Source organism: Nipponia nippon, unplaced genomic scaffold (assembly GCF_047370975.1).
Source record: "Nipponia nippon isolate SJK-2023a ecotype South Korea unplaced genomic scaffold, ASM4737097v1 scaffold_4, whole genome shotgun sequence".
Lineage (NCBI taxonomy): Eukaryota > Metazoa > Chordata > Aves > Pelecaniformes > Threskiornithidae > Nipponia > Nipponia nippon.
The window spans coordinates 85,936,833-85,962,816 of record NW_028262358.1 but is presented as its reverse complement, the minus strand read 5'-3'; the positions used below and the strand labels follow the sequence as shown (position 1 = coordinate 85,962,816).

Genomic DNA, 25,984 nt, shown 5'->3' with positions numbered 1-25,984 from the left:
TCATAGGCTGAATCTGATCTATGAAGCATTTCTCTCTGGCTAGTCACTTTTTCTCAGGACAAGATAGAGGCTTAAAACTTGAGCTGGTTTCACTGGAGAGAAGGGTGTATGTTTGGAAGCATGCCTGGTTTTGACAATAGTAGCTTCTAGCAATGGAAGAGAACTGTTTGTATGAACATGTGATCTGTAAAGGTTGATTGTCCTGAAATGCGTTGACCTTCCTCCTAATAAATTTTGAGGTGTTGTGGAAAAGTCATGGATCAAAAAATTGGAAAGCAACTAAATGTTTATTTGTTTAAATTAACACATTTAAACTACTGCAGGAAAATGCATGTGCACCTTTTTAAAGTTCTACTCTAAGGCAATACAAGTGTCCTCACAAGGTGTTGCACTGGCTTAACTGATCTGAAGGATGTGTATAAATTTAGCTAAACTAGTGGAAATCTTTTTCAAAGATGCAAGCGTGGTACTGTGAAGCAGTAAAGGAAGGTAACCTTAAACTGGTTGTGTGTAGACCCCTGTAGTAAGCTCTGAGAAGCTTGCACTGAGGATCGCTTGTGCAGTAACTGGCTTCTCAAACCTGTTTGTTCCCATATCCTAAGCAGCAGATCTGTTAAGTCTTGCCAGTTGTCCTTTGTGTTGTGTGGTTAGTCTGCTTAATCCTTCTTGGTTTGCTTCCCAGAGACATTAATGTTGCAAATTTTACCTAGGTGGTGGTCTGTGTGTCCAAACCTGCCAGGAATTTTTTTTAATTCACTTGTTAAAGGATCACGTGAGTACGTAGAGAAGGAACTAATCTTGTGTTCAGATACAAATTGCTGAGTCAAGGGACAGACTGAGTGAAAAAGCAGTTTACTGGTTAACATTTTCCTAAGCATAGGTATTATAGTAAGCTTCTGAAAAGAAGTCAGGCAAACTATATTCCCCAGGAAGTCAGAATACCCAAAATCATTTCAGAAACCTTGTTTTTAACAGCACTAGTCTCTAAATGGTCAACTCTAGAATTCTAATCAGAATTTATATTTTATTAATTTCTATATTCAATTTCTAATTCTGGAAAAAAAGATTCCTTATCTTGGTTTAACTGTGCATTCCCTCTGCATTTCCGCGCCCTCCTTAACACAGATTAAGATTTAAGAATTCTATTGTGACTTTCCCTTCTTAAAAGGAAAAAAGTGTGACTAGGCTGGCTTCTGTTTGTACGTCACGTAGACAGTGTAGACAACATAATTTGATGGTTTTTAGACTTTCTGATAGTTCAGCCTCTGTGCTTGTAGTATGCTTTTGTAGTAGGACACAGACTATCTTTTAGTTAATATGTTAAATGCTCAGCGTCTTTGGAAGAAGGAAGTAACTGTTATCTGTTTCTGTAAGAACTGGAGGCGCAGTTAAAGGGGTTAACTGTTTTTGTATTAGAAGCCAGTTATTTGAAGAGTTGAGCATGACCGCAAGTCTTCCAGGTTATAAGTGAATCCGGCCTTAGGCCAGTATCCTTGCTTTCATTAGCAGGCAGTTTTGACAGATGAATGCATGAAACAGATGCGGGTTGGACTCTGAGCTATACGTATGTCCAGGGTAGTAAGTTGGATACTAAATCCAACTGAAATTTGGTCCAAGGTTTGTCAGAGGAACTTTCTCCTTAACTTTTAATTTAGACCCTGCCTTGCCAGTTCTCAGACACAGCTATGATTCATTAACTTCTACTGGGTTAGCAAGCTAGTTCATGAATTTCCTTAGCCTGTGTGGCTTTTTATTCCCTCCCTCATGAACTGCTTAACTTCTTGCTTTGCTGCTGTTAAGATGGAGTGACAGCAATACACGCTGCGTTTTCATGTTTCCTACATGCTGATGTGCATTACAGCCTTCTCAGTTCTCTTTGTCCAGGCTAGCTGGCTGTTGGCTGCATCGTGTCCGAGATCATTTAATTAAACATTTCTGCACTAAAAGCATGTCTTAATTTTGTTGTAATCATTGCTGGAATTAAAATGAAACTGAAGTACTGATTGAAGATGATTTTATATCAATAAAGCAATTTAATTGTGACTGAATTTTCCTGTCCTTTGATTAATATTGGGATGATGCATGACTTCATTTGAATAGCGTGTTTGGTCTTTTTTTTTCCCTAGTTTGGTATGATTGTGTAAGAGTGAAGGTGTTTTAAGCTTTCCATGTTGGTCTGCCATAGTGAGCAATTTTTTAATGAGGGTTAATGCTATTCAAATACAATATTTAATGGTAGTCTTTATAATCTTAGGGCTGGTTTAACTATTAAAACATGTTAGAACTCATAGAATAATAGGAATGGTGCTTGGGAGGGCTTTCTGGAGGATCTCTGTTAGGCTAAACCTGCTCCAGCCTCCAGCTTGAAGTGGGATTATTACCAATGCTAGATCAGGGGAGCTTGCCTTCATTTGCTGAATCCTGGAAGCCTCCAAAGACAGAGACTTTTCAGCTTCCCCGGGCAAGTTAATTCTGATTTGTGTCTGGGAACGTTCATTCTTAAGGTCCAGAACTAAAGCAGTTTGGGATTTAATGTTATGATTTTACTATCACAATGATACTATATATGAGAAATTTATTTCCTGTGGGAATAAAACTCACTTTGATTTTCAGTAATTTGTGCTCATAAATCGCATCTATATGAAAATATCTGGCATGTTTTGTTAAGTTACCCTAACTACAGTCTTCCCTAAGCTGTTTGTAATTTAAGAATATTGGAATATTTGTCAAGAATGGCACTTTTAGCAATAAATCAAAATGTGTAGGTAGTAAACTATAATTGCTGAAATTATTCTGAACAGCTGATAGTGAATTACAGCTGTTTAAGGATGAGGTGATTATGTCCAGACCTTGTGAAGAACTTAAAGCCTCTGCCAGCCTACAAAGCTACAGTGTTCCCTTATTTAATACCTGTCCTAGAACTTGAGTGAAAGATAATGCCTGGTTTAAAACAAAACTTGAAAAAATGCAATGGATTTCTTTTTATGAAAAGATGTGAAAATTTGAAAAAAGATTTGAATTTGTGAGCTAAACTAGCTGGTGTGGAAGGGTTCAGCAGCCTGACAAACAGTAAATGGGGAGCAGCTTTATGTTCTTGTAACTCGTATTTCTGTAATCATGTGGTTCCCATTGCCCGAGTGCTCTGTACCTGATTTCACTGCAGTCACAGAGAGCGAGACTGCTGCTGTGAATGAGAGTCATAACACATTAGCTGTTGAAATAAGTCTTGGTCTAGTATTCATTAAAAGTGGTCTTCTCGTAACTTTCTAACAGCATTCTTTAAAGCAGATTTTTATTTAAAGAAAAGTATTCGGGATTAAGTAATTTTAAAGAAAAAAAAAATCACTCAGTCTACATGATTTCCTATTTTTCCCCTAAGGTTTACTGTTTCCTGGTCCTGAATGTAGCAGCCCTCCCCAGAGCCTTTGTCCGCCAGCCTGGCTGGCTGACTGCTGCTGGCATCCATGTCTTGGGTTTGTTTTGTTTTTTTTTTATTAGTGCAATCACCTCACCTCCGTTCTCCAGCCTGGCAAGGTTGCAGCGTGGCTCTGTGCTGCTGTTCCGTAACTGCCATGCAAGATTTTGGTGGTTTTATGGAGGATACAAAAGTGCATCCCTCTGGAGAGGTCTTACCAAAATTATCTGCTAAGCCAAAGTTGGGTAAGATTGCTGCTGGTTTAGCTTCCTTCAGGCATTAACGGAAGCCAAAAGTAGCTGAGGTGAGTAGCTGATGAGTAGCTGAACTCATCAAGGATTTTTCTCAACCACAACTGCATCTGAACTTCCTTATTTAAAAGTAGTGAGAAGCCAAATGCCTCAGTCCTAGGAAAGAATGAAGTCTACGGGGTTGTGGATAGTCTTAACAGCCATAAGCGCTGGCACTGTCATGCTGTCATTCATGGTTGTTCTGGAGTACTTACGCCAAGTTACCTTCTCATCTGTTTAGTCTCAAAGATAACTGGCAAATGTAATACTGGCTCACCTCTTCTTAGCTTCTCCAGACCCCATGGAAGGATAAAAGCACACAGATGTAGTACATGTTCATCAGAATTACAGTGCTGGAGTCCCGTTTCGTAACAACTGCTTGAGTAAGTACTTAGGAATTTCATCAGGAGTTGTAATTTTCCTTAGTTTTCCTGTGACATATGCTTTCAGTCTTGGAGACCAAAGCATGCTTCATATCCTACAATTTGTTCAGCTTTCACGGATTTGTTTCAGCGTCTGAAGGGCCCTCATGTGTTGTAGGGCCACCGAGCTAGTTGTGTCCCCTTGTGGTACCGGTGGGCTCAGTTGCTTTTCATTTCTCATTGCTGCTTCTCCAGCGCTCCATCAAATACTACGCCGCCATGCGAGCAGGCGCAGGAGAGGGGAGCCTCAGGGATTTCTACTTGCTCATCAGGGCTTGCAGGGAATTTGGATCTGTTTTGTACTGAAAGAATCGCTTGCTCAGGTGTGCAACATGTAGAAAAAGAGATGTCTAATGATTTGATTATTGTGAGAATATCCTTTTGCTGGGGAAGAAGAGATCGTTGATCTTTCTTCATGCCTTCCCGCTATTCTGTCTGTTCCTGACTGAAGTTTACCTTCTTGCTGCTTCACCCTAGCAGTAATTATCAGCATCCTTAAAGACTATTAAAGGCTTCAGTCTCCAGAGCTCTTAATCTAGACATGCTCACAGGCACAACTTGTGTCTATCCGTAATCCACTCAGACCTGCCAAGACACTTCAACTTCTAAAAACAGCATCATCCCAGGCTGGGCTTTGGGTTAACCTCCAAGAAACTGGTCTGAATTATATTGCAAAGTATCACCCTAAGGAAGAAGAACGAGGACTGTAACTTACGCTGTCTGGGGTGGAAAGCTTAAAGTCATCTTCTCTGTGATTTTTAGTTTATCAGAGCTCTGCCTGTGAAGTCCCAGGGCTCTCCAGCCCTACCAGTGTCACAGGATTTAAGGACGTTCGGTATTTGACTGGATCGGGTCCTGAGCAAAAAGGTCTTACGTACGTGTACAAACTCATGGAGATCATTCTTTTGAAGGCAGAAAACAAACAATGCTGTACAAATGTGAAGTTTTATTGTGATTGAGTGTTTCTAGAAATAAATGAAACCAAACAAGTCACTCTGGTTTATTATGGAAATGCAAAGGAACAGAGTGTTAACGATTGGGTACAAAACCCATACATTGGAAGGTTAAAAGCCAAAAAACTGTGTATGTAAATATGTTTAATGAGTACAGTTGTTGATAGCAAACACTGGCTGTATATGACATATCCTGTACTTATAGAATACATCTATATACACATTTATATAAGACTGAAAAGGCACTAGAGTTTTCCAGATAAAACACAAGTAAATTAACAATGTAAATCCAAACATGGAGGTTGGGGAATCTGTTTAGGAGGATGTGCCAGAAGGGAAACTTTCAAAATCACATGGGAAGTTAGAAACCAGTCTCCCACCGAAAGCCAGGGAATTCAAAAGTCCAGCTCCCATTTGTATCTTCAAAATCTCCCTTAATACACTGGTCAGATGCCAAAGAATGTAAGCCGTTTAATGAGCCTGTAAGGGAATGTACAGTACTGCAGCAAACTACGTAGCATTAGGCTTCTTATGAAGCTGGAGAGCTTACTATAAGATCTGGCACTCCTGTTTGTGCTATTCTTATAATTGTAGAAAGACATGGGTTCTTACAGTGCTGAGGATCTAAATACATTCCTGTGCAAGTAGTGCCCAAGAAATCTTGGAGCTATTTGTGGGGGAAGGTGCCATGGGAATAAGGTAGGGTGGCCAAACCTGGTGGCCAGCCTTTCATCCGCTTTTGCCAGAGTGACCTTTCTACCTTCACCTCACTGAAACGTTTATGGTTTAAGAAAATACGTATTTTTTAATCTCTTGAAAAAGACTCACTGGAGAATAACATGATATGAAGGAAACTTGGTAAAACGAAGCTAAGATAGTACGTGTATGTGAAAAAAATGCTATGTAGAAATGAGTAGTAAAACTATTTTATGGATGGGTGTGTCTTTTAATGATTTTAGCTTCTGTGTTTTCATTGCCTTACCTACGGAGTGTAGGCTGTAACTGCAAGATGAGCGTAGGTAGTTTTACAGCTCGTGATTTTAGCAGTTGTAAGAAATGCTGAGTATGTTTACATGACATTTATTTACATAGGAAATTAAAGCAACAACCAGCAGTGTCCAAACAACGGCAATGTCTGTGTCACGAGCCTAATGCATAGAGTGGCACATCAGTCAGTCCAGGGCAGATTTCATGTAAGAAGATTCACTTCCATTTTGGAGACACAACTGCTTTGGTCTGATTCTCAGAGCAGCTACACCTGTAAAAGACAACAGCATCTGCTGTGCAGGGAACGAGGAATTGTGTAATTGTGTGCAAAATCATGCATGTGTTTAAAGTTCTGTTAATCCAAACCCTCAGTTGGCTTTGTGGATGTAGGTGGATAGCACACGGCAGCAGACCAGCTGCATGACCTCACTTTCTGAGACACCTTTGGTCCCCTCTTATTGTAAAGGCCCCTGATTCCATTCCACCAATTCTTGTTTTCCTGAAATATTTTATCACTTCTGCATTACAGGTTTTGCCTTTTCCATATGGAGTGTTTACACTGGCTGGCTGCTCTGCAGAAACTGCGATGGAGAGTTGAGACTTAAGTCAATGCCGAGTGCCCCCAGCTCCAGCTGTGTCTCCTTGCTCCTGCCCTGGAAGGGGCTGAGCCTGCTCCAAGGGCACGGGGAGCTGCAGGGTGCCGGGGGGACGGATGCAGCGTGAAAGCAGAGTCGGTTAGATGTACCCGGGTCTGCAATGGAGCTGCTGTCTCATGGTAGAAGCTCCTTTTCACTTCATTCCAAAATTTTTGGCATGGTGTCTTTAGTAACTCAGATATAAAGTCCTTACAACTGCTTTGTCACCTATTGAGCACCGTTCTATTATGCTTTTACTGAAAATGGATGGACTAGGCTTTTCCTGGAAGCGAGTGCAATTACTAGTGGCTTTAGCAGGAACAAGAAGTTACCAGCTGCAACAGGTTCTCAGGCTGCAAACCAGTAATGCCCAGACTATCTGGCTTCTGCTATAGTAGTTTTAGTCTTTTTGTAGACACCTGATTGTCTTCACTGGATCATTTTGTAGAGAAACCTATGTTCTCTCCCAGGAAATTCAAGAGCGAAACTCCCACGGACCCGAACACGCAGATCGAAGGAGAGCTCCTGTGTTTCCCAGAGGATTTGGTTAGCATTGCAGAAAGTCCAGCTTTTGCTCGTTCCTTGGTAAGTGTACGTTGCAAGTGGTATTTTAAAACGATAGTCAAACCAGCTTCTTCGTTTTAAATATAATCATGATAAAGCACAAATCTGAAAGTATTCCTACATGGACCTGACAGTGCAGTATTGCTAGGGCAGCGTGCATTTAGCAGTGTAAGCAAGCTTTAGCCAGCAATAACCTTGCCAAAGTGTTTCCTGGTACGAGATATTTTGTGTTTGTAATGACCATTTCTGACTTCATCCTGCAAATGTGCAAGTATTTGCATATTCTTTGTATTTATTAGTATTGAACGTGATAAGTCTGCTGAGTTGAGAGATGTATGCATGCACTCAGGTACTTAGAGAATTAGGATCTCAAGGGCACAAAATGGAGGATGCACCATACATAAGCAACTGGCAATTATAGTCACTTGTTAAAATAGTTTACAGTGGCCTGTGAGGCACAAGAAGGAACATAGCACAGCTTTAAATAAGTATAAAATTTTAGATTGTATATCCTATACTTTGCTGAAATGTGAAACTTGCACAATTATTTATGCCACAGATGAGTTGCATCTAATAAAAAAAAAAAATCCTGAAAAAATATCAATCTTCCTTCCAATTAAAACAATTCTCCATTTTCTTTCTGTTAGCCTATGAGACGGTACTTTCATTTAATGTCACAATGCTCTGTGACTACAGAAGTTACGTATATTTATGAAAAAATGGACCAATATATCAAATTGAATAGAATGTATGCACCAGGGAATATTATCCTGGAGTACTTGTCGATGGCATGAGTGTCGATCCGCATGCTGACGTATCGCTGGTTTTTCCTCCTGCCTGAGCCCCTCTCGGACCCCAGCGCCAGCTGCACCATCATTCGGTCTTGTTTATCTCCGTTCTCGGACACGTAGTGCCCCAGTTCGTTCACATCCCCGTCGTTGTAGCTGCCGTCCATCATCATGGGCCGAGGCTGAGGTAGGCTGCACGCACAGGGAAGCTGTGGACACAGGGAAGCGCAGGATGGGTTTGAGTTGTGTCCAGATATACACAGACATCCCTCTTCTCCTTACAAAAGCAGAGGAGGGGACAAGCCTGGGGAATTTAGGCTGCTGGGACACAAAAGGGAGAACGAGAGGATGGAGCTGGGCAGCAGCTTTTTGCTTCTTCAATTTTGTGTCTGCAAGACACAGCGCAGTCAGGGAGAGAGCGGGGTTGTCTGTGAAAAAGCTCATTTGGCTTAAGCACATGTATCAGGATGTAAATAAAGGTTGGACCTCTACCTTGAAGCTGAGAAAATCGGAGGGCAGAGGGAATCTGCAGGAGGAATGTCTCAGGCTTGCCCCATTTGAAAAGAAGAGCTTAGGTTATAATTTGATTTAAGGAAGGCAGGAGGGGGAAGTTTGGACCACTGTGTGTAAGTTTAGACTGTGCCTGGAGAAAGGTGGGGGAAATCTGCCCCGTGATCTGGAACCCAAAACACAGTATCCATCTGGTGCTATTCACAGGCTTGGATCTTCCGCATAAAACAGTATTTAAAGGTAAAATCCTAAACCCTGTCCCATTTATACAGGCAGTGGAGGGCTGCACATGGAGGGACGAGTGCCCTCAGACTCTGAAGAAAGAGCAGTGAGTTCGGGTGTGGGCTTCTGTAGCAAATCTTTATAACCAGGAACGCCTCACTGCTTGTGTCTTTCTGTACGCCCTGCGTTCTCCCCAGGCAGCTGAGAGCAGCACGCTGTAGTTGCAAACTTTTGAACGTTTCCAGACATTTGCCACATCTTTTCCCGGGGGCATAAAGCTGCGTTAGAGACAGAAAACCTCACCTTGTCCCGCAGTTTCCTCTCCTTCCGCTCTTGCACCGTAGTCAGGTAATTCACTGCCGCGTACTCCAGCACCGAGAGGAAGACGAACACAAAACTGACCCACAGGTAAATGTCCACCGCTTTGATGTAGGAAACGCGGGGCATGGAGGCGTTCACCCCAGTGATGATCGTGGACATGGTCAACACAGTGGTTATCCCTGGGAATACACCAGCAGAGAGCCCGTAAAGCACTTTCAGCCCAGACCCTTCATCACAAATCCAGTTGTCATTACAATTTCCTGACATTTGAAATTGTCTTGCAGTATTTTTTTTCACATTTGAGTGGTGGGTTTCACTGCCCGAGGAGGGCCTGGGCAGCCCTGATTTCTTATTGGGGTTGTTCTGTCCTTTTGGTGAGAACAGCTCTAGTTCTGGTCTGAGGGTGTTGCTAGCCTAGTTCCCCACCATGCCACCAGCCTCCCATCCCACGGCAGGCAGCAGCGCTTTGACCCCGCGCTGGCTGCGCCCCATCTCCAGGCTCAAGGCAGTCCCCAGAGCGGGTGTACAAGTAGCTCGGCTTCGCGTTCACCCCCTCTGCAGCACAGGCACAAGCGAAGCTCTGCTGCTGCTGCTCCTGCTTCCACCAGGTTCCCCAAGTCTGTGTTTTCTGTCTGCTCCTGAGAAGTCCTGCTTCGTGGGAAGTCACCACCCAGCTCCCAAGCCTGGTCTGTGCCTTCCCTGGAGCAAGAGCAGGGACTAATGGGGCCCCAGAGGGCAAAGCTGCCCCACGTTACACCGTGGGTGAGCACGTGAGCAAGGGCAGGAGCCCCTGCAGTTCAGAGTTATCTGAGCTCTGAGGGAAGGTGTCTGTGACCCTCTTATTTCAGGGCCTAGTTACATTAATGATCCCTTTGAAAGTTGAAATGATGTATATAAGCACAAAGGACTGAATTCACAGGAGTGTGTAGGCACTAAAAAGTACTGCTAAAGGCAGTGCCTACACCTCTCAAAAAGCCATGGCCCAAACCCTTATGCTCCTTTCAATGATGTCTCAAGGCAATGGATGCTGTTTCTAAACACAGACATGGATAACTGCCCCATTGCTATCTCTGCTATGCCTGTATATATCTTCTCCACTGAGGAATGTAATTTTAACAATAAATAAAATCCTGAGGAGTTTTGCCTGGAATAAGCAGAAACAAGCGTGGGCTCAAAGTCTGCAAAAATACAAACAGCACTTTGCTAAGGGCAAAGCATCTGCTTTAGAAGAAGATTTATGTCCGTAGCATAGTTCTGCTCCCCTGGTGACTCCTCTGGCATATGGCTTCTTCTGTCTGAAGGATGATGCAGAAGGAGAAGCTGAATCCCTCACACTGCACTCATTTAATAAGTTGAACAACGCAACTCAGCTGACCGTGTTTCCTCCACCTTCCCTCCTCTAGCAAAACTCAATAAACTGAAATTTTGTCAGGGCTGCTAATATTGATTTCCACCTTCTCACTCACTGAAGTCTCTGAAGGATACTGACACTTTGGCTCTTTCTGTGCCATGTCTGTTAACTCAATAAAAGCAGAGCAGGACATTTGCTCCCTGATTTGCACCGCATGCAGCTAGCGCTTGTGCAAGCAGGGAAGGCAATTCACTTGGCACTGCAGGGCAGATGGAGAGTTTGTACCATGGCCAGTCCCCTGCATGGGGGACACACGTGTGGTATAGCTGATTTCCATGCCGCAAGGCAATGCTGGAGCAGTGCATAGCACAGGGGATTTTGTCTTGGTGGTCAAGGCCACAGTTGCAGCAATTGTCTCTTAGGTCTGCTGACAAGAAGATTGTGTTTACCTAAAGGGACTCTGGCAGGAACGGCTCGGCGATCGATCCAGAAGGACACCCAGGACAACATGACCATGAGAGTGGCAGGGAAGTAGGTTTGGAGCAAGAAGAAGAAGATGTGTCGGCGTAAAGTGAAGTTTATGTAGAGGCGATTGTACCACCCTGTATAACAGAGAGAAGGAAAAAGAGAAGTCACACCAACATCAGCTACTTTCAGAGAAGGTAATGTTGTATCAGGGGAATAGTGCCTCATTTGCTTTTAGAAAAACACAGTTAATAACCACAGATCATTGCAGTTTACAGAAAAGACTCCTTACTGAACCAACTATCAAAGTCAAAACGTCTTTCAGGACCACATCTTCCAGAGAAGATAATATAACCTGTGCACCTGGAGAGTTTATTTCATGTTAAGGCTTGGTGTGATCTTGAAGAGGGATTGCCTTTCCAGACTACAGAAGCATCAAGATGGAAAGCTGTGTCAGGGACAGCAGCCTCAACATGGAAGACGGGCAGGTCCGATGGGCCACAGGGAGACCTCCCAATGGACAATTGTCCATGGCCAAGGTCGAGAGTGACGGTTTGCTCCCCTTCTTCCCTCAGCCCACCCGCTGGCAGGCACTCTGGTACCCACCTGTGCTGCTGTAAAAGGCGAGCTTTGTGGTGGTGTGAAACTCCTGGATGAGGAACTGGGACAGCGATATCCTCTCATCTGTTTTTAGGGAATCGTTCCCATTCTTCCAGTAGAGCATGAGGTCATCTTCAGTGTAGGCATCTATGGGAGCAGAGCAAACCTTGGTGCAATGCACTGAGCCAGCCATTGCACCCACAGCTCAGGGTGTGCCCACACATCTTCCAGGCTATCTGGGAGATCCCGGTTGAAAAGGCCAAATGCCACCACCCAGCTGAGAGCCACGATGATGGTGAGTATGACGGTGGCAAGGAATGGATTAGCTCATTGTCACAGCCCTCAGTCCCGATCCTTGGTGCGTTTTGTAAACCCTTTTGTTTCTCTAATCATAATTTCGCACGCATAATCCATGAGTCAGGTAACCCACCACAACAGAAGTTGAAAAACTGTCCCTTATCAATGTCCTAAAATCAGAAGCAAAGGAAGGAGACTTTGAGGAAAGAGCCTGCTTGGGGTAACAGGAGGAGCAATCTATCAATGGACTGAGGCATGCAGGAGGAAAAACTCTTGGGTAAACTTTCTGCCTGTGATGCACACATGAACATTAGAGGTCTTGTTTTTGTAATACATGTGGAAATATAGTAATATTAATCCTTTCAGATGGCTTTAGTAGCAGCTGTTCCCAGACAGAGAGAAAAAAATCACACATAAATGTATTAAAACAGAATTAAGATTATAATTTCTTATTGCAAGCTTAAGAAGGAAAAGAAAAAAAAAAACTCCTAAAGAGATAAAAGTTTAAAATGTCGCTGTATGAAATCTAGCTGATTCATATGTGCGTCATACCTGGGACAAAGGAGCTACATGTGGGTATAAGCTGAGTTTATCTCAAACAGGTGTAAGAAATGTAAGAGGAAGGTGATTAATGTCACTGCCCTGTCATGGGTTCTACACCACGGATGAGCAGATGGTGCACGTGAAGGGCGTAGGGCCATTTATTTATGTGTTTGAGGGCACCACTGCGCAAGTGGGGGCTGCTCGAGACTGCTGACCTGCAGACAAGTGGCCCAGGTCCTCTGGGGATGGGGTGGCAGTGGGGCAGCCTGGCTGGCTTTTGGGGACACTGGCACAACAGTGCTCACAGCTGGTGTTTAAAAACACTGCATTGTTGCAAACACCATCGAAGTCCAGTGAAAAAATATGGGCAGGGAGTTCTTAGCATTGAAACCTGCTGACTTTGGTTAGAGCTCCCACTAATGCAGCAGCAGTTTAATTATTGGTATAATTACTGATATAATTAAATACAGTTTGGGTGCCCATGGTGTGTGGCCCTCGGCTTCCCTGCATCTCCGCTTTACTTACAGCTTTCAATCTCCAGGGAACACGTCTGTGTGTCCAGGGGAAAGCGACTAAAATCCATGTTGCACATTGCCGTTACCGTAACTCTAGGAATAATAAAAAACATTCCATTAAAAATTTGTCTTCTTATGTGACTGAAAAATAGTATAGCTGTGAGTTTGTTTTTTTATTAAGTAACTATCTGGCCAGTAACAGTCCGCTGACAATAAATACCTTCCATTCAGCTAATGCCATTCCACTTTAGTTAAAGCCATTTCTTCTCAGCAAACTAGTGTTAGAAAAGATGACTAGAAAGTTAGGCCATTACAAATTGCTACTAGATGACAAAAATATTGGAGCAGAAAACGGGAAAGGGCAGAGAGGGCACTTCTTCCTCTTTGACTATCAGCAAACATCTTTCTGCAGCGATCTGTGCTTTAAATGGATGCTTTGTATGATAAAATAATTTACATTTATCAAAGCCATCCTAGTGCCATGAGGGATGCAGGTAGTTTTCTCCACACACTGCGAATTTCCAGCTGCTCAATGAGAACCTGGTGATCACACCTGGGTATCAACCACCAGAGGGCACAGGCAGTGCCTCGAGTCAGGGCTGGAGCTGGTATGCAAGAGAGACCGCTGAAATGCTCTGCCCCATCAGTCAAAAGCTCTGGTCTTGCTATAGTCTGATTATCTCATTTTTAATAGCGTAATTTTGTGTTTGCTCTGGAAGCATCCATAAATCTTGACTCAACTGGCTTGAACTCTAGGGAAGTAAATGAAAGCAGAAGTATAAATCATAACGGGGAAAGAATTAATGAATTATAACAGGGCTAATGGTAGACAGACGTCTGTCACATAATGACAGTCCCTTGTGTTAGTAGTCCTTTTGCATGTGCGGGCTCCCACTGATGTTGCTTTCCTAATTGCATTTAGTCCTTGAGTGAAAGTGCTTGGCTCAGATTTGTTGCTTAGGTGCCAGTGAGGTCTACAGTGGTTTCCAAGACAAGAACAAAGTCTGGTAAAGAACCTTGAAAAAGGCAGACACTGAGGAAAAAATATAATCTACAGGCAAAGGCATTCAGCAAAGGCAGGCAGGCAGTAATGACCTGTTTGCTCTTAAGGGGAGATCAGTATTCATACTCCCCCACCATTCATAAAGCGCTCCAACCTGCAGTCGCCACTGAATAAAATAATAAAACTCTGTCAATTTGCTATTCAAGACGTTCACCACCATTTTGTGCAGGACAATTGCTTAAGCACAAGACTCTGCATGGCAGGATCTGAGTAGTTTGATATTCTTCTGTTCCCATCTTCTTTAGACAACCATAAATGCTTGCAATGCAGATGATTGGTATCATGCAGCTAAATGAAAGAATATATAGGCATGCATGCTATAGCTGAAATTTATGTCATTTTATTGTCCTTTTTTTATTGAACTAAGGACCTGAGCAAACTTTGCAAAGGCCTAAGGAACACCTGAACCTTGTCTAATATGCAAAGTGAAGAAAAAACTTTAATAATGAGAAGGCAAACACTGTTCAGGCTGTGAATTCCAGTGAACAGTAAGACAAAAATATCAGAGAACTAGAAAATTTGTGTCAAACTGATACCCCACAGGGAATCAAGAATTGCTTTTCTTGCCTTCCTTTCATAAAAATCATAAAACACCTCATGGCAGGCTCAGCTCTGCCTCTGCCACTCCTAAGGTTACTGTCTAACATGCCCTTAAGGACCTCCACAGCCTTCCCAAGCAATATGTTCTGCAACCTTATCATTAGTTAAAGTTAAATCTATGCATCTTGCTGCTACTGACCTCCTGTCAGTCAGATTTTCTTTCTTTTTTGTCCTTCAGACTACGTTATCTACCATCTGATGCTTTGTTTATTTATCACATATTTTGCTATTTCATTGCTGTGGAGGTGATGTCAACATTCTTGCATCAGAATGTTTTACAGCAATTTCCTGTCCAATAGGTTTTTATGGATCATTTGGCAATACTTCTTTTCTAACTGGATGGAGCTGCAGCCAAGAAAAACAGAAGCACTGATTTTAGTTTCTTTTGGAGATTGACAGATGCCCTCACTTAGCATCTCCAAGCATGAAAGTAACAATTAGAAAGAAAAAAATCCTCGTTTAATAATCTTCAGATTTATGGTCAGCAGTATTCAAGGAAAGTAGGTGTCTAAGCTGTAAGAAGCAACCCTGAGCCCACCGCCCCACCCCTTGCCTCACACTTCACAGCTCCCCAACACCAACAGCCCAGGGGTGCCTGTGCTTGCAGTTATGGACATCCCCAGGCACCTGGTGTCTGCTGCTGCACATTCCCAATAGGGTCTCCATGTGGGTTGGACTGAGGGGCTCAGTGTCTCATTGACACCTAAGACCCCACGAAGTTTCACAGGCTGAGCCTGCCCGGCCTGCTTCCCATGAAGTGTTTGTGTTGAGGAGGAGGATGTCGGAGGAAACCCTAAGAACAGTCTATGGGATCCTGTACTGTTTTTCAATCACCTCCTTGGTTCTGACACCTGCACACACACCTGTGTTACTCTGAAGCAAGTAAAGCTGATCCACCGGTTGGAAAATATGGGAGAAAGTCAGGGTTAACATCACTCCTCAAACTAGAGGACAAAACTCTCACTTGTTCCCACAGCATCATAGAATCATGGAATTGTTTAGGTTGAAAAGACCTTTAAAAGACCATTGAGTCCAACCGTTAACCTAGCACTGCCAAGTCCACCACTAAACCATGTCCCTGAGCACCATGTCTACCCATCTTTTAAATACCTCCAGGGATGGAGACTCAACCACTTCCCTGGGCAGACTGTTCCAATGCCTGACTACCCTTTCAGTGAAGAAGTTTCTCCTAATATCCAACTTAAACCTCCCCTGGTGCAACCTGAGGACATTTCCTCTTGTCCTATCACTTGCTACTTGGGAGAAAAGACCGACCCCCACCTTACTACAACTTCCTTTCAGGTAGTTGTAGAGAGCGATAAGGTCTCCCCTCAGCCTCCTTTTCTCCAGGCTAAACAACCCCAACTCCCTCAGCCGCTCCTCATAAGTCTTGAGCTCTAGACCCTTCACCAGCCTCGTTGCCCTTTTTTGGACACGCTCCAGCACCTCCATGTCCTTCTTGTAGTGAGGGGCTCAAAACTGAACACAGTACTCGAGGTGCGGCCTCACCAGCGCCGAGTACAGGGGCACTATCATTTCCCTAGTCCTGCTGGCCACACTGTTTCTGATACAAGCCAGGATGCTGTTGGCCTTCTTGGCCACCTGGGCACACTGCTGGTTCATATTCAGTCAGCTGTTGACCAACACCCCCAGGTCCTTTTCCACCAGGCAGCTTTCCAGCCCCTCTCCCCCAGCCTGTAGCGTTGCATGGGGTTGTTGTGACCCAAGTGCAGGACCTGGCACTGAGCCTTGTTGAACCTCATACATCTGGCCCTGGCCCATTGAATCAGCCTGTCCAGGTCCCTCTGTAGGGCCTTCCTACCCACCCAACTTGGTGCCATTTGCAAACTTACTGAGGGTGCACTCGATCCCCTCATCCAGATCCTTGATAAAGATATTAAAGAGAACTGACCCCAATACTGAGCCCTGGGGAACACCACTTGTGACCAGCCACTAACTGGATTTAACTCCATTCAGCACAACTCTTTGGGCTCAGCCATCCAGCCAGTTTTTTACCCAGCGAAGCATACACCTACCCAAGCCACGAGCCCTCAGTTTCTCCAGAAGAATGCTGTGGGAAATGGTGTCAAAGGCTTTACTAGAGTCCAGGTAGACAACATCCACAGCCTTTCCCTCATCCACTAAGCATATCATCCTGTCATAGAAGGAGGTGAGGTCAGTCAAGCAGGACCTGCCTTTCATAAACCCATGCTGACGGGGCCTGATCCCCTGGTTGTCCTGTACGCGCCACGTGATGGCACTCAGGATGATCTGCTCCATAACCTTCCCTGGCACCGAGGTCAGGCTGACAGGCCTGTAGTTCCCTAGATCCTCCTTCCGGCCCTTCTTGTAGATGGGTGTCGCATTTGCTAACTTCCAGTCCACTGGGAACTCCCCCGTTAGCCAGGACTGCTGATAGATAATGGAAAGTGTCCTGGTGAACACCTCCGCCAGCTGCCTCAGTACCCTTGGGTGGATCCCATCTGGCCCCATAGACTTGTGTGTGTCCAAGTGGTGTAACAGGTTGCTAACCATTTCCCCTTGGATTATGGGGGCTTCATTCTGCCCCCCATCCCTGCCTTCCAGCTCAGGGGTCTGGGTACCTCAAGAACAACTGGTCTGGCTATTAAAGACCAAGGAAAAGAAAGCATTAAGTACCTCAGCCTTTTCTTTATCTTTTGTCACTGTGTTTCCCTCCACATCCAATAAAGGATGGAGATTCTCCTTAGCTCTCCTTTTGTTGCTAATGTATTTATAGAAACATTTTTATTGTCTTTTACAGCTGTAGCCAGACTAAGATCTAGTTGGGCTTTGGCCCTTCTAATTTTCTCCCTGCATAACCTCACGACATCCTCGTAGTCCTCCTGAGTTCCCTGCCCCTTCTTCCAAAGGCCATAAACTCTCCTTTTATTCCCGAGTTCCAGACAAAGCTCTGTTCAGCCAGGCCAGTCTTCTCCCCCCCGCTGGCTTGTCTTTCAGCACATGGGGACGCCCTGCTCCTGTGCCTTTAAGATTTCCTTCTTGAAGAATGTCCAGCCTTCCTGGACTCCTTTGCCTTTCAGGACTGCCTCCCAAGGGACTCTGTCAACCAGGCTCCTGAACAGGCCAAAGTCTGTCCTCCAGAATTCCAAGGCAGCAGTTCTGCTGATCCCCCTCCTTACTTCTCCAAGAATTGAAAAATCTATCATTTCATGATCACTATGCCCAAGACAGCCTCCAACCATCACATCACCCACCAGGCCTTCTCTGTTCACAAACAAGAGGTCCAGCAGGGCGCCTTCCCTAGTTGGCTTCCCTAGTTGGCTCCCTCACCAGCTGTGTGAGGAAGTTATCTTCCACATACTTCAGGAACCTCCTAGACTGTTTCCTCTCTGCTGTATTGTATTTCCAGCAGACACCTGGTAATTTGAAGTCCCCCACAAGACCAAAGGCTAGCGATTGTGAGATTTCTCCCAGCTGCTTAGAGAATATTTTTTCTGCCACTTCATCCTGGTTGGGTGCTCTATACTAGACTCCCACCATGATATCTGCCTTGTTGGCCTCCCCCCTGGTTCTTACCCATGAACACTCAACCCTATCGTCACCGTCATTAAGCTCTAGACAATCAAAACAATAAAAAAAAAAAACGTAGCCTAACATACAGTGCTACCCCACCGCCTCTCCATCCTTGCCTGTCTCTTCTGAAGAGTTTGTAGCCAGCCATTGCAGCACTCCAGTTGTGCAAGTCATCCCACCATGTTTCCATGATGTCAACTATGTCATAGTTTTCCAGTTGCACAATGGCTTCCAGCTCCTCCTGTTTGTTGCCCATGCTGCGTGCATTGGTGTAGATGCACTTCAGTTGGGCTATTGATCCCGCCACCTTTTTGTGGGGAGAAGCCGTAATTCCTACATGACCTTTCTCGGGCACTTCCGTGGTTTCTAACACATCCATAACCCTTGTGTCTTTGCTGCCACATGGATTTCACCCCCTCTTCAAGGAGCTTTCATGTATTTCACATGAAATAGATAGTGCACAAAAAGCACAAACAGTCGAAGTCAAGTGTTTGGGTTGCTCTAGGCATACATGTGAGTCACCAGGAGCTACATACCCTTGCTCTGAAGCTTCTTGCTTCATGTGCTGAAGGATGCTTAGTATGTCTCGTTGCTTATCATAAAGCTAAAGTTGTGCTCAGTATAAATTATACTTCTTCATAATTACCTTACAAATAGAAATTGGACATTCGTGAGGCCCAGAGACTTTTTTGTGAACTGAATAACTACAGCTGCTCTGAACTTCTGTTTATTACTAGATATTGCCCTCTTCCTGAGATAGTGCTTTGCCTCTTCTGCAGTGCCCCATGGGGATCGCAGCCCGCTGGCCCCCAGTGAACTGCTCTGAGGGACTGCCGCATCTGGACGCAGCTTCCCGACAGCAGGAGCAAGGGCTAACCATGCACACAAGGCAAAGGGACACTAGTGGAACCAGCAACTTTGGCATAGACATTGGCTTCCTGCAATAGGCACTTAATGAACTTGCACAGGGACTCAGACGTCGGTGGATAGTCAGCACATTCATTCTTTTTTATGGTTTTTTTTCAGTATGAAGTCATGCAAAAACACAATACAGGAATCAACTAAACCTCTTTCTCTCTCACTCCACTAATAGCTCACATATTGACCGAATGCAGATTTACCTGAGGCTATAAAGTACCTTCCCATCTGGCTGGACCCGCAGCATGACATTGTCTGTGGTGGTGTCGTGGATGAAGGAACGCTTGGAGTGGACAAAGAACATGTCAGGGACCCAGATCTTCTTCACCAGCCTGCCATCGAAGGTCATGCTTTGGTTGTTGGTGCTGGGGAAGGACAGCCTTTCGTCTTTCCAGTAGTGTCTCAGATAAAGAGTCATGGTGAAATCCTGCAACAAACAGGCTTCTGTCACAACTTAATGCCTTATCGGCATAGCAGTGACTTCTCCTCTCTGGGAGAAACCACAGGCTGTAAAAGCACCATTCCTGAAGGTACATCCACTCCCTGAGCTGCAGGGGACATGACTGGCTGCAGCTTATTTATTCCTCAGGTCAGAGCAGCTTACTGGGTTCAGAAATCACATCCCATCCAGCTGGCGAATCCACCTCTGAAATGCAAACATTGTGTTTTAATGTCTGCGACCCCTCCAGGGACCAAAAGGCAGAAGGCAGTGGTAGGTGGAGAGTGCTGCTAACCACTTAATCCACCAACCCTATGAAGCTGCATTTCTGGAGCCAACAGTGAAGAAGCATTTGTTGCCCGCACTGTCCTTCATGCTGCTCCAGCAACTATCTTCCCCCGGGCAGCCAGAGGAGAGTGCTGCAGTGGGAGCTCTTCCTCCAGCACAGCCACTGAAATGTTTTTGACTCAGTATTTGACCAAAATGTTTTGGGTTTGTTTTTTTTTTTTTTTTTTTCTCTTTCTCCCCAAATATCGTACTCTTACATCCAAGGCATGCTCCTTCTCCTTGAGCTCTGTTGTATTTGGAGTCTGACACCGGAGGCATGTACACTTGGGTTTGCCTTTTTCCTTATTTCAAAGGAACCCTTCACGTGTCTGAAGATAAGCTCAAGCACAAGTGTTTATAAGCATGGTATCTTCCAGTGTAACGTAATATATTGCCCACAAACTCAGGGAAGTTCTAAGACTGACCAGTCTGCCGTGGTGTCTGGAGGAGAGGAAATCAGGTGGATTTGGAGTGGTTTTTTGAAATTATTTGACATTTGGAATTTTTTTCTCCACAGCACTTTCCAAGCATTTTGGAATACGGGGGTTTCTGTAGTCTTTTTTCAGTAGAAGTGATTTGCTAGTTGCAGCCTATGCTATTTTTACAGTAAAGGCCAATATAATTCTTGGAAATTCTTTATACCACATCCAGCTGAAGCTCCCAAAGCCACTGACCATGTCATTTCTTCTTTTTTGTTTGATCTGTTCTATAGCAGTTTTTAACACCTTTTCCCTGTATTCAAATTTAAAGGAGATAGTTCTGGGAAACCTTTTACATTGACTCCTATGTGTTAATGTGTTCTTTAAACAGTAATGAATTGACAGATGTTTGTTCTTCAGAGAGAAGTCAATGCCTTGCTTTTTTGCATAAAGTTACATTTATGGTTGCTGTGGAAAGACCAAGTATTGTCAACTTTCATCAGAAATTATTTATTAACACTAGGTTTGGGCTATTAAACTAGGAATCACAATATTTTATATGCATCATCTGAAAATCCTCCAAGCAACAGCCGTATAACGTCTCCCTCTTCTTCTGGTCCATTTCTCAGAGACACTATTAGCTTCTCATTATCTTTGCAAATGAATTTTCAATTCTGGGTAACAATCTGGTTTTTCCTTCTTCCCATCTTTCCTCCAGATGAAACAGCTGCCCCGCACGTCCTACAAAAGCTCTGTTAATTTCAGGGTCAGTGGCCCATAATAGATACTTACACATTTTTAAATCAATTGCACAAGAAGAATCTGATTTGTGACACCCTAACGAAGTTTTATAGTGGCCTCTATTATTTTACCACTTTCTTGCAAATAGTCAGAAAGTAGGAGAAAATGAAAGATTGCTGTATCTAACTCCTCAAGCTTAAATGTAGGACAGAGTGAAGATCTCTGTCAGTGATGTCTCTTCATTTAAAAAACAATCAATCGTCTTGCAAAGCACCACGGCCTTTTTCTTTAAAACTGCATGAGTGAAAAGAATTGATTCTGACAATACAAAGTCTTCTCCATCATTATTTTGCAAACAGCCAAAACTGACCCTGATTTTTTTTTTTTTTTTTACCCGAGGCCATACAATGCTTTTCCTATGTTGCTGGGTGTTGCGGCACGATGTTACACAAGGAGCAGGGGCAATATTAAAAAAACAAGGGAAGTCCCTCAAAATCATCATGCTTGCTTAAAAAATGAGTTGCAGGGGGTTTTTAAAATCCTGGAACTTAAGATCTTTGCCTTTGCCTTCAAGTCCTGAAGCCTTTCCGGGGCTCTCTGGCCACCTTCACAAGCTTTCTCCTGAACCAGAAGGGCTGGGATCACCCCCGGAGCGGTAAAAGCTCAGAGTCCCCACAGCTGGCGGTCAGGGTGCCAAGAGCACCGGAGATGGGGGGGCAGCTGCAGGGCTCCCCGGGGCTGGGGCAAATGTGCACCCTGATGCACCCTGGCTTTGCAACCCTGCTGCACCCTGCGAGTGGTCATTTGACTGTAGATATCCCAGTCCATTCAAAAGCTGAAATCGCTGCAGTGAGAGGAGCCCAGCTGCCCATGGAGCACACGGCCTCCGCACGCACTTGCAGTGGTAGCGTGCAACGGGGGCAGCTGCCAAACACCAGCGTGCTGCCACATAACCGTGCTAGCTTGCTCATGGGAGGAGGTCACGCATGGGCTCTTTAATCCTGTGGCCATTGTTAATTAAGAGCACAGAGAAGTTGAGGCTTTCTGTGAAAGCTTCAGAGCTGTTTGATACATTCATTGTAACAGCAAAACATTTTGAAAAGCATTCTGTATTGGGGTGTGACTTTTTTTTTTTTTCCCAAAGCAAAAGCTGAGCTGCTTAAAGACTGGGGATGCTCTGACAGGGTAGGTCTGGAAAACTCTGGGTTTTGAAAGGATGAATAAAATTGGTGTAAGTCTTTTGATGTACATGCAGGGCCATCTCCTGTTCCCCTTTTGTGGTCCTGCTCTCCTGCATGGGCTGTTGTTACATGTCATATATGCCCGTAAAATCTTCCCATTGAAAATGTCCTGCAGAAATCATACCTTACTTCTGGCAGTGTTTTGTGGTGAAAAAAGTGCCTCCAGCAGAAATTATCAAGACCAAAATCCATACCACTTCACGAGCATTTGAAAACTGTCTGTTTTCACATTAGTAATTGCATGGTAGGAGACAAAGGACAGAGACTCAGTAAGGAATTTAGCCTGTGCAGAGCACCAGCATCAGTCCTGTGTGCCCTGAAATCCTACTTCAGCATCAGCATGAAGACTCAGGAAGGACCAAGAGAGCCTTACACTGGTCCCCAGCATGCAGCAGGCGTGATGCAACCGCTAATGTGCCAAAGGCAGCGTGTGGAGAAACTTCTCGCCTCTGAGCTCCTTCTGGCTGCTCTGTCGAGAGCAGGACTTACCAGTCTGAACCAGTGTTGCTCTCAGGATGGCTACCTGGCTTCTGGTTGGGAGCTAGTGGCCCCTAACTGCCCCAGAGCATGGCCAAAGCGAGACCATGTCTGCAGTGTATCAAAGTGCCGTAAAACTAAGGCATTAATTGGTCTCCTCAGAGCTTTTAAACATGCTAGCACTTCTTAAGAAAATGTAAAAACCCAAATCCATTTGGAGCAGTTTTAGCAGTGTTGTATCATTTTGTCCTAGAGAAAAGAAAATGTCAGATTTCTTCCTTCTGCTTCAAGGGAGATTAAATGGTAGCGTGAGGTCAATAGAAGTAATTGTCGGTAGATTCAGATCAAACCCAAATCTGCTTCCTGGAGGCCATGCAGTCTCCGTCCTTGGAGGTATTCAAACCCCACAGACATGGCTCCGGGCAGCCTGCTCTAGCCAGCCCTGCTCTCAGCAGGCGTTTGGGTTAGATGGCCTCCAGAGGTCCTATCTGACCTTAGCCCTTCTGTGACTCTTACCATGTCCACCTCGGAAATGCTGTCCAGGCTTTCAACTTGGACATCCACCCCAACAGGAATTGCAGGGCCTGGGGGAGAAAAATTAAAAGTCGACAAAGTAACCCTCTGGCTTTCATATCTTAGAGATAAAAATAGATGCTCAGTCTGAAATAGAAACAACAGTGAACCAACTGAAAGTAGAAGCGATCGGAATTAATAACAAAAATCTCCTAATAACAATCAAAATCAGCAACTACACTGACCTATTACTAACTTTCTCTTCTTATTGTGTCATCCTACACGCATCCCTTCAAAATTTAAAAGCAATTTTAATTGCTTTTAGCTCAAGCTCTTGGGTCCAGGGCTTGCAAGACGGATGCCTGGCAGAGCACCCATTCTCATGGAAAGCAGTAACAGCATAGCTCAGGGAATGTGGGAGAGTTACTCTGAATTTTTCTCTCATTTCTGCTCCCCTCTCAGGCTAATAACATCTCTGAGAGCTACTCCGTGTATTTGGCTTTCACATCCCTCAGTGCTCAGCTGTGGAAAAGACAGGGTGACGGGAAGGGATGTGTTGCAGGACACAGGCATGTGCCACAGAGCCTGGGGCTCCTGAGGGGAAGGGTCCGACTGTGACCCCACGTAACAGGGATTTCGATCTTTTTTCCCTCCTCCAGGCTTTGACTAGCCCCTCGTATACCTCTGGCAATTACAGTACAGGAGATCTGTCAAGACAAATAATGCTCACATTAGCAGACTGCTATGAAACTGAAACCTTTTTAAATTAATTGAACATGCTGGTATTTGGTATATTGAGCATTTAGCAATAAAATCTTCTTCCATCAGAGTATATAATGGTATCCTGGATTTGAATGACCATCTGTCAGCCAGAAAGGGTAGATAAATTACAACATTCTCTAATCCGATGGGCTGAAAGGAAACGTGTTCTCCTTCATCCATTTCCCTGAAAGCTTAGGTTGCTCTAGCACACAGCCACAAAACTGTGAGCAAGCATTAACACACGGCAGTCAAAATATTTTCTTTTGGGTTATAAATGAAATAGCCAGGTCAGTAAGCATGATACATGATTTGATTATGCATACACATCGCCATAGTAAGATGAAATCTTAATCCCACCATCTGGAAATAAACATAAGGTGTATTTTCAGATTTTTATCAGAAGAAAGTGTCACTGAATACTAGGAATATTATATTACCTGTAATCACATTTCCATGCCTTTCACTATGCTATTTGCTCTTCCAAGGAAGGCTATTTCACTGCACCCCTGTCCCCCCGAGCATGTCATGAATTCACAACACAAAATAACAAAAATTAGAGACAGAAAAGGCTCTGCTTGTCAATCTGCCTGTTCACCTGACTATGTGTTACAGTATAAAGAAGTGACAGTGGAGAACAGGAACAGTGACAGATATGCACGTTTCATACCTCCAAAACCTGGTCTCATGCTGAAGTCATGGTCATCTATTCGCAGCAGCTGCTCTGACTTCGTCAGGGGAGATTTGGTGATGTCGGGGCTTCGTTTTAGGATTGGGCTAGCAGGAAGAGAGGAGCACAGCCATGAGCCCTGAGCAGGGCCTGTGAGAATCACACGCCCGCTTCGCTCCGTTACCCCTTAGAACATTTACCTCTTAGACCATAACCATGCGATTGCTTGCACTGGTTGGCAGTGTGTCATTAAAAAAATTATTCCTGCACTCAATATACAGCTTAGGCACCTGTGATAATTCTGGCACTGAGAAAACATTTGTGTGGTGACTTTTTGTCCCTGTAAAATTCTCTCTGCTTATAGCACTGTTTGGAGACAACCACTCGAAAGTGTGGGCTGGAGGAATAGTGCGTGTGGATAAGTGGGGAAATGGAAATGGGGGGGAGGCATTTCTGACATTGAGTTATGACAGGGCGTGAGCCCAGGAATTAGGGAAACAATATATGAAATAAGCTACTGGCTGTTGCCCAGGAACAAAATGGAGACAGGCTGGGAACCAGGCCAGGAGGCAGGCCATCCCCTGACTTGGGATAAAATGATTAGCTCCTGCCCCAGATTTCTAATGAGGATAAAAAGGAGCATTAAAGACCTGGGAGGTCTCTGAGCATTAGAGAGCCTGGGAGGGTCATTCCAGCAGCTGTTGGAGCTGCACCAAAAGCTGGGCAGAGGATGCTCTGCTTGTCCTCCACATCCAAGGTGCAAAAAGCTGTTCGGCGCCCCAGTGCTTTGGCTGGGATGGTGGTGGCAGCAGCTCCTCGGTTGCTCCACCACGTAGGTGAAGGCTTGCTGCCCTCGGAGCCAGCTGCATGCCAGCCACTCGGGTGGCAGGAAATCTCAAAAACAGGAGGAAAGGTCTTGCTGGTTCTTGGTTTGAGAAAAGATGGCATGCTCAGGGAGGCACTTGTCTGAATATACACAAGACAAGTCAGAAATAGATTAAAGGAAAACAGGATGACAAGGAAACTTGATGGGGGATACGTTCCTCAGATAAAGCTCCTCCTAAATGAGACTGCTTAAGCCGTGCTGTACTTCTCACAGACTTGTGGGCGGTTGTGCCACGAGAAGCCAATACAACGGTCTCCTAACAGGGACCAGAGGTGTTCTCAGTGACTCCTCTTTCAAACCCAGACCTTTATCTGGACTATGGAGTATCTTAGAAAGGTGCTCAGTCTCAGCTTAATAATTTCTAGGAGTGGTGAGTTGTCTACCTCCATTGGTGAGTTCTTCTAGTCATGAATTATCCCTCAGGCATTTTAAAAGGTGGCCCCTGCTTCTGCTTTAGATTTAATTCAGCTTCTGAAAGACCTGTGGCATTGTAAGCGT

General features: G+C 44.5%; 1 protein-coding gene and 1 long non-coding RNA gene across 3 annotated transcripts in view; one reads left to right on the top strand and one right to left on the bottom strand.

Moving 5' to 3' along the window:
• The first annotated feature begins 3,668 nt into the window (after nucleotides 1-3,668).
• On the top strand, nucleotides 3,669-8,048 carry LOC148053414 (uncharacterized). The gene is made up of 4 exons (XR_015708218.1): nucleotides 3,669-4,088; nucleotides 6,597-6,842; nucleotides 7,173-7,287; nucleotides 7,914-8,048. It is a non-coding gene; the product is annotated as an uncharacterized LOC148053414 (long non-coding RNA).
• Nucleotides 7,843-25,984, bottom strand: part of LOC104021949 (gamma-aminobutyric acid type A receptor subunit rho1) — a 32,953-nt gene continuing 14,811 nt past the window's right edge. For both annotated transcript variants that reach the window (XM_009475586.2, XM_009475587.2), the window contains 8 exons: nucleotides 24,601-24,707; nucleotides 23,175-23,242; nucleotides 19,218-19,441; nucleotides 12,889-12,971; nucleotides 11,530-11,670; nucleotides 10,908-11,060; nucleotides 9,090-9,286; nucleotides 7,843-8,263 (listed from right to left, as the gene is read on the bottom strand). In XM_009475586.2, coding sequence (XP_009473861.1) covers nucleotides 7,976-8,263; nucleotides 9,090-9,286; nucleotides 10,908-11,060; nucleotides 11,530-11,670; nucleotides 12,889-12,971; nucleotides 19,218-19,441; nucleotides 23,175-23,242; nucleotides 24,601-24,707 — 1,261 coding nt within the window. In that variant the 3' untranslated portion in view covers nucleotides 7,843-7,975. The remainder of the gene's footprint in view (nucleotides 8,264-9,089; nucleotides 9,287-10,907; nucleotides 11,061-11,529; nucleotides 11,671-12,888; nucleotides 12,972-19,217; nucleotides 19,442-23,174; nucleotides 23,243-24,600; nucleotides 24,708-25,984) is intronic.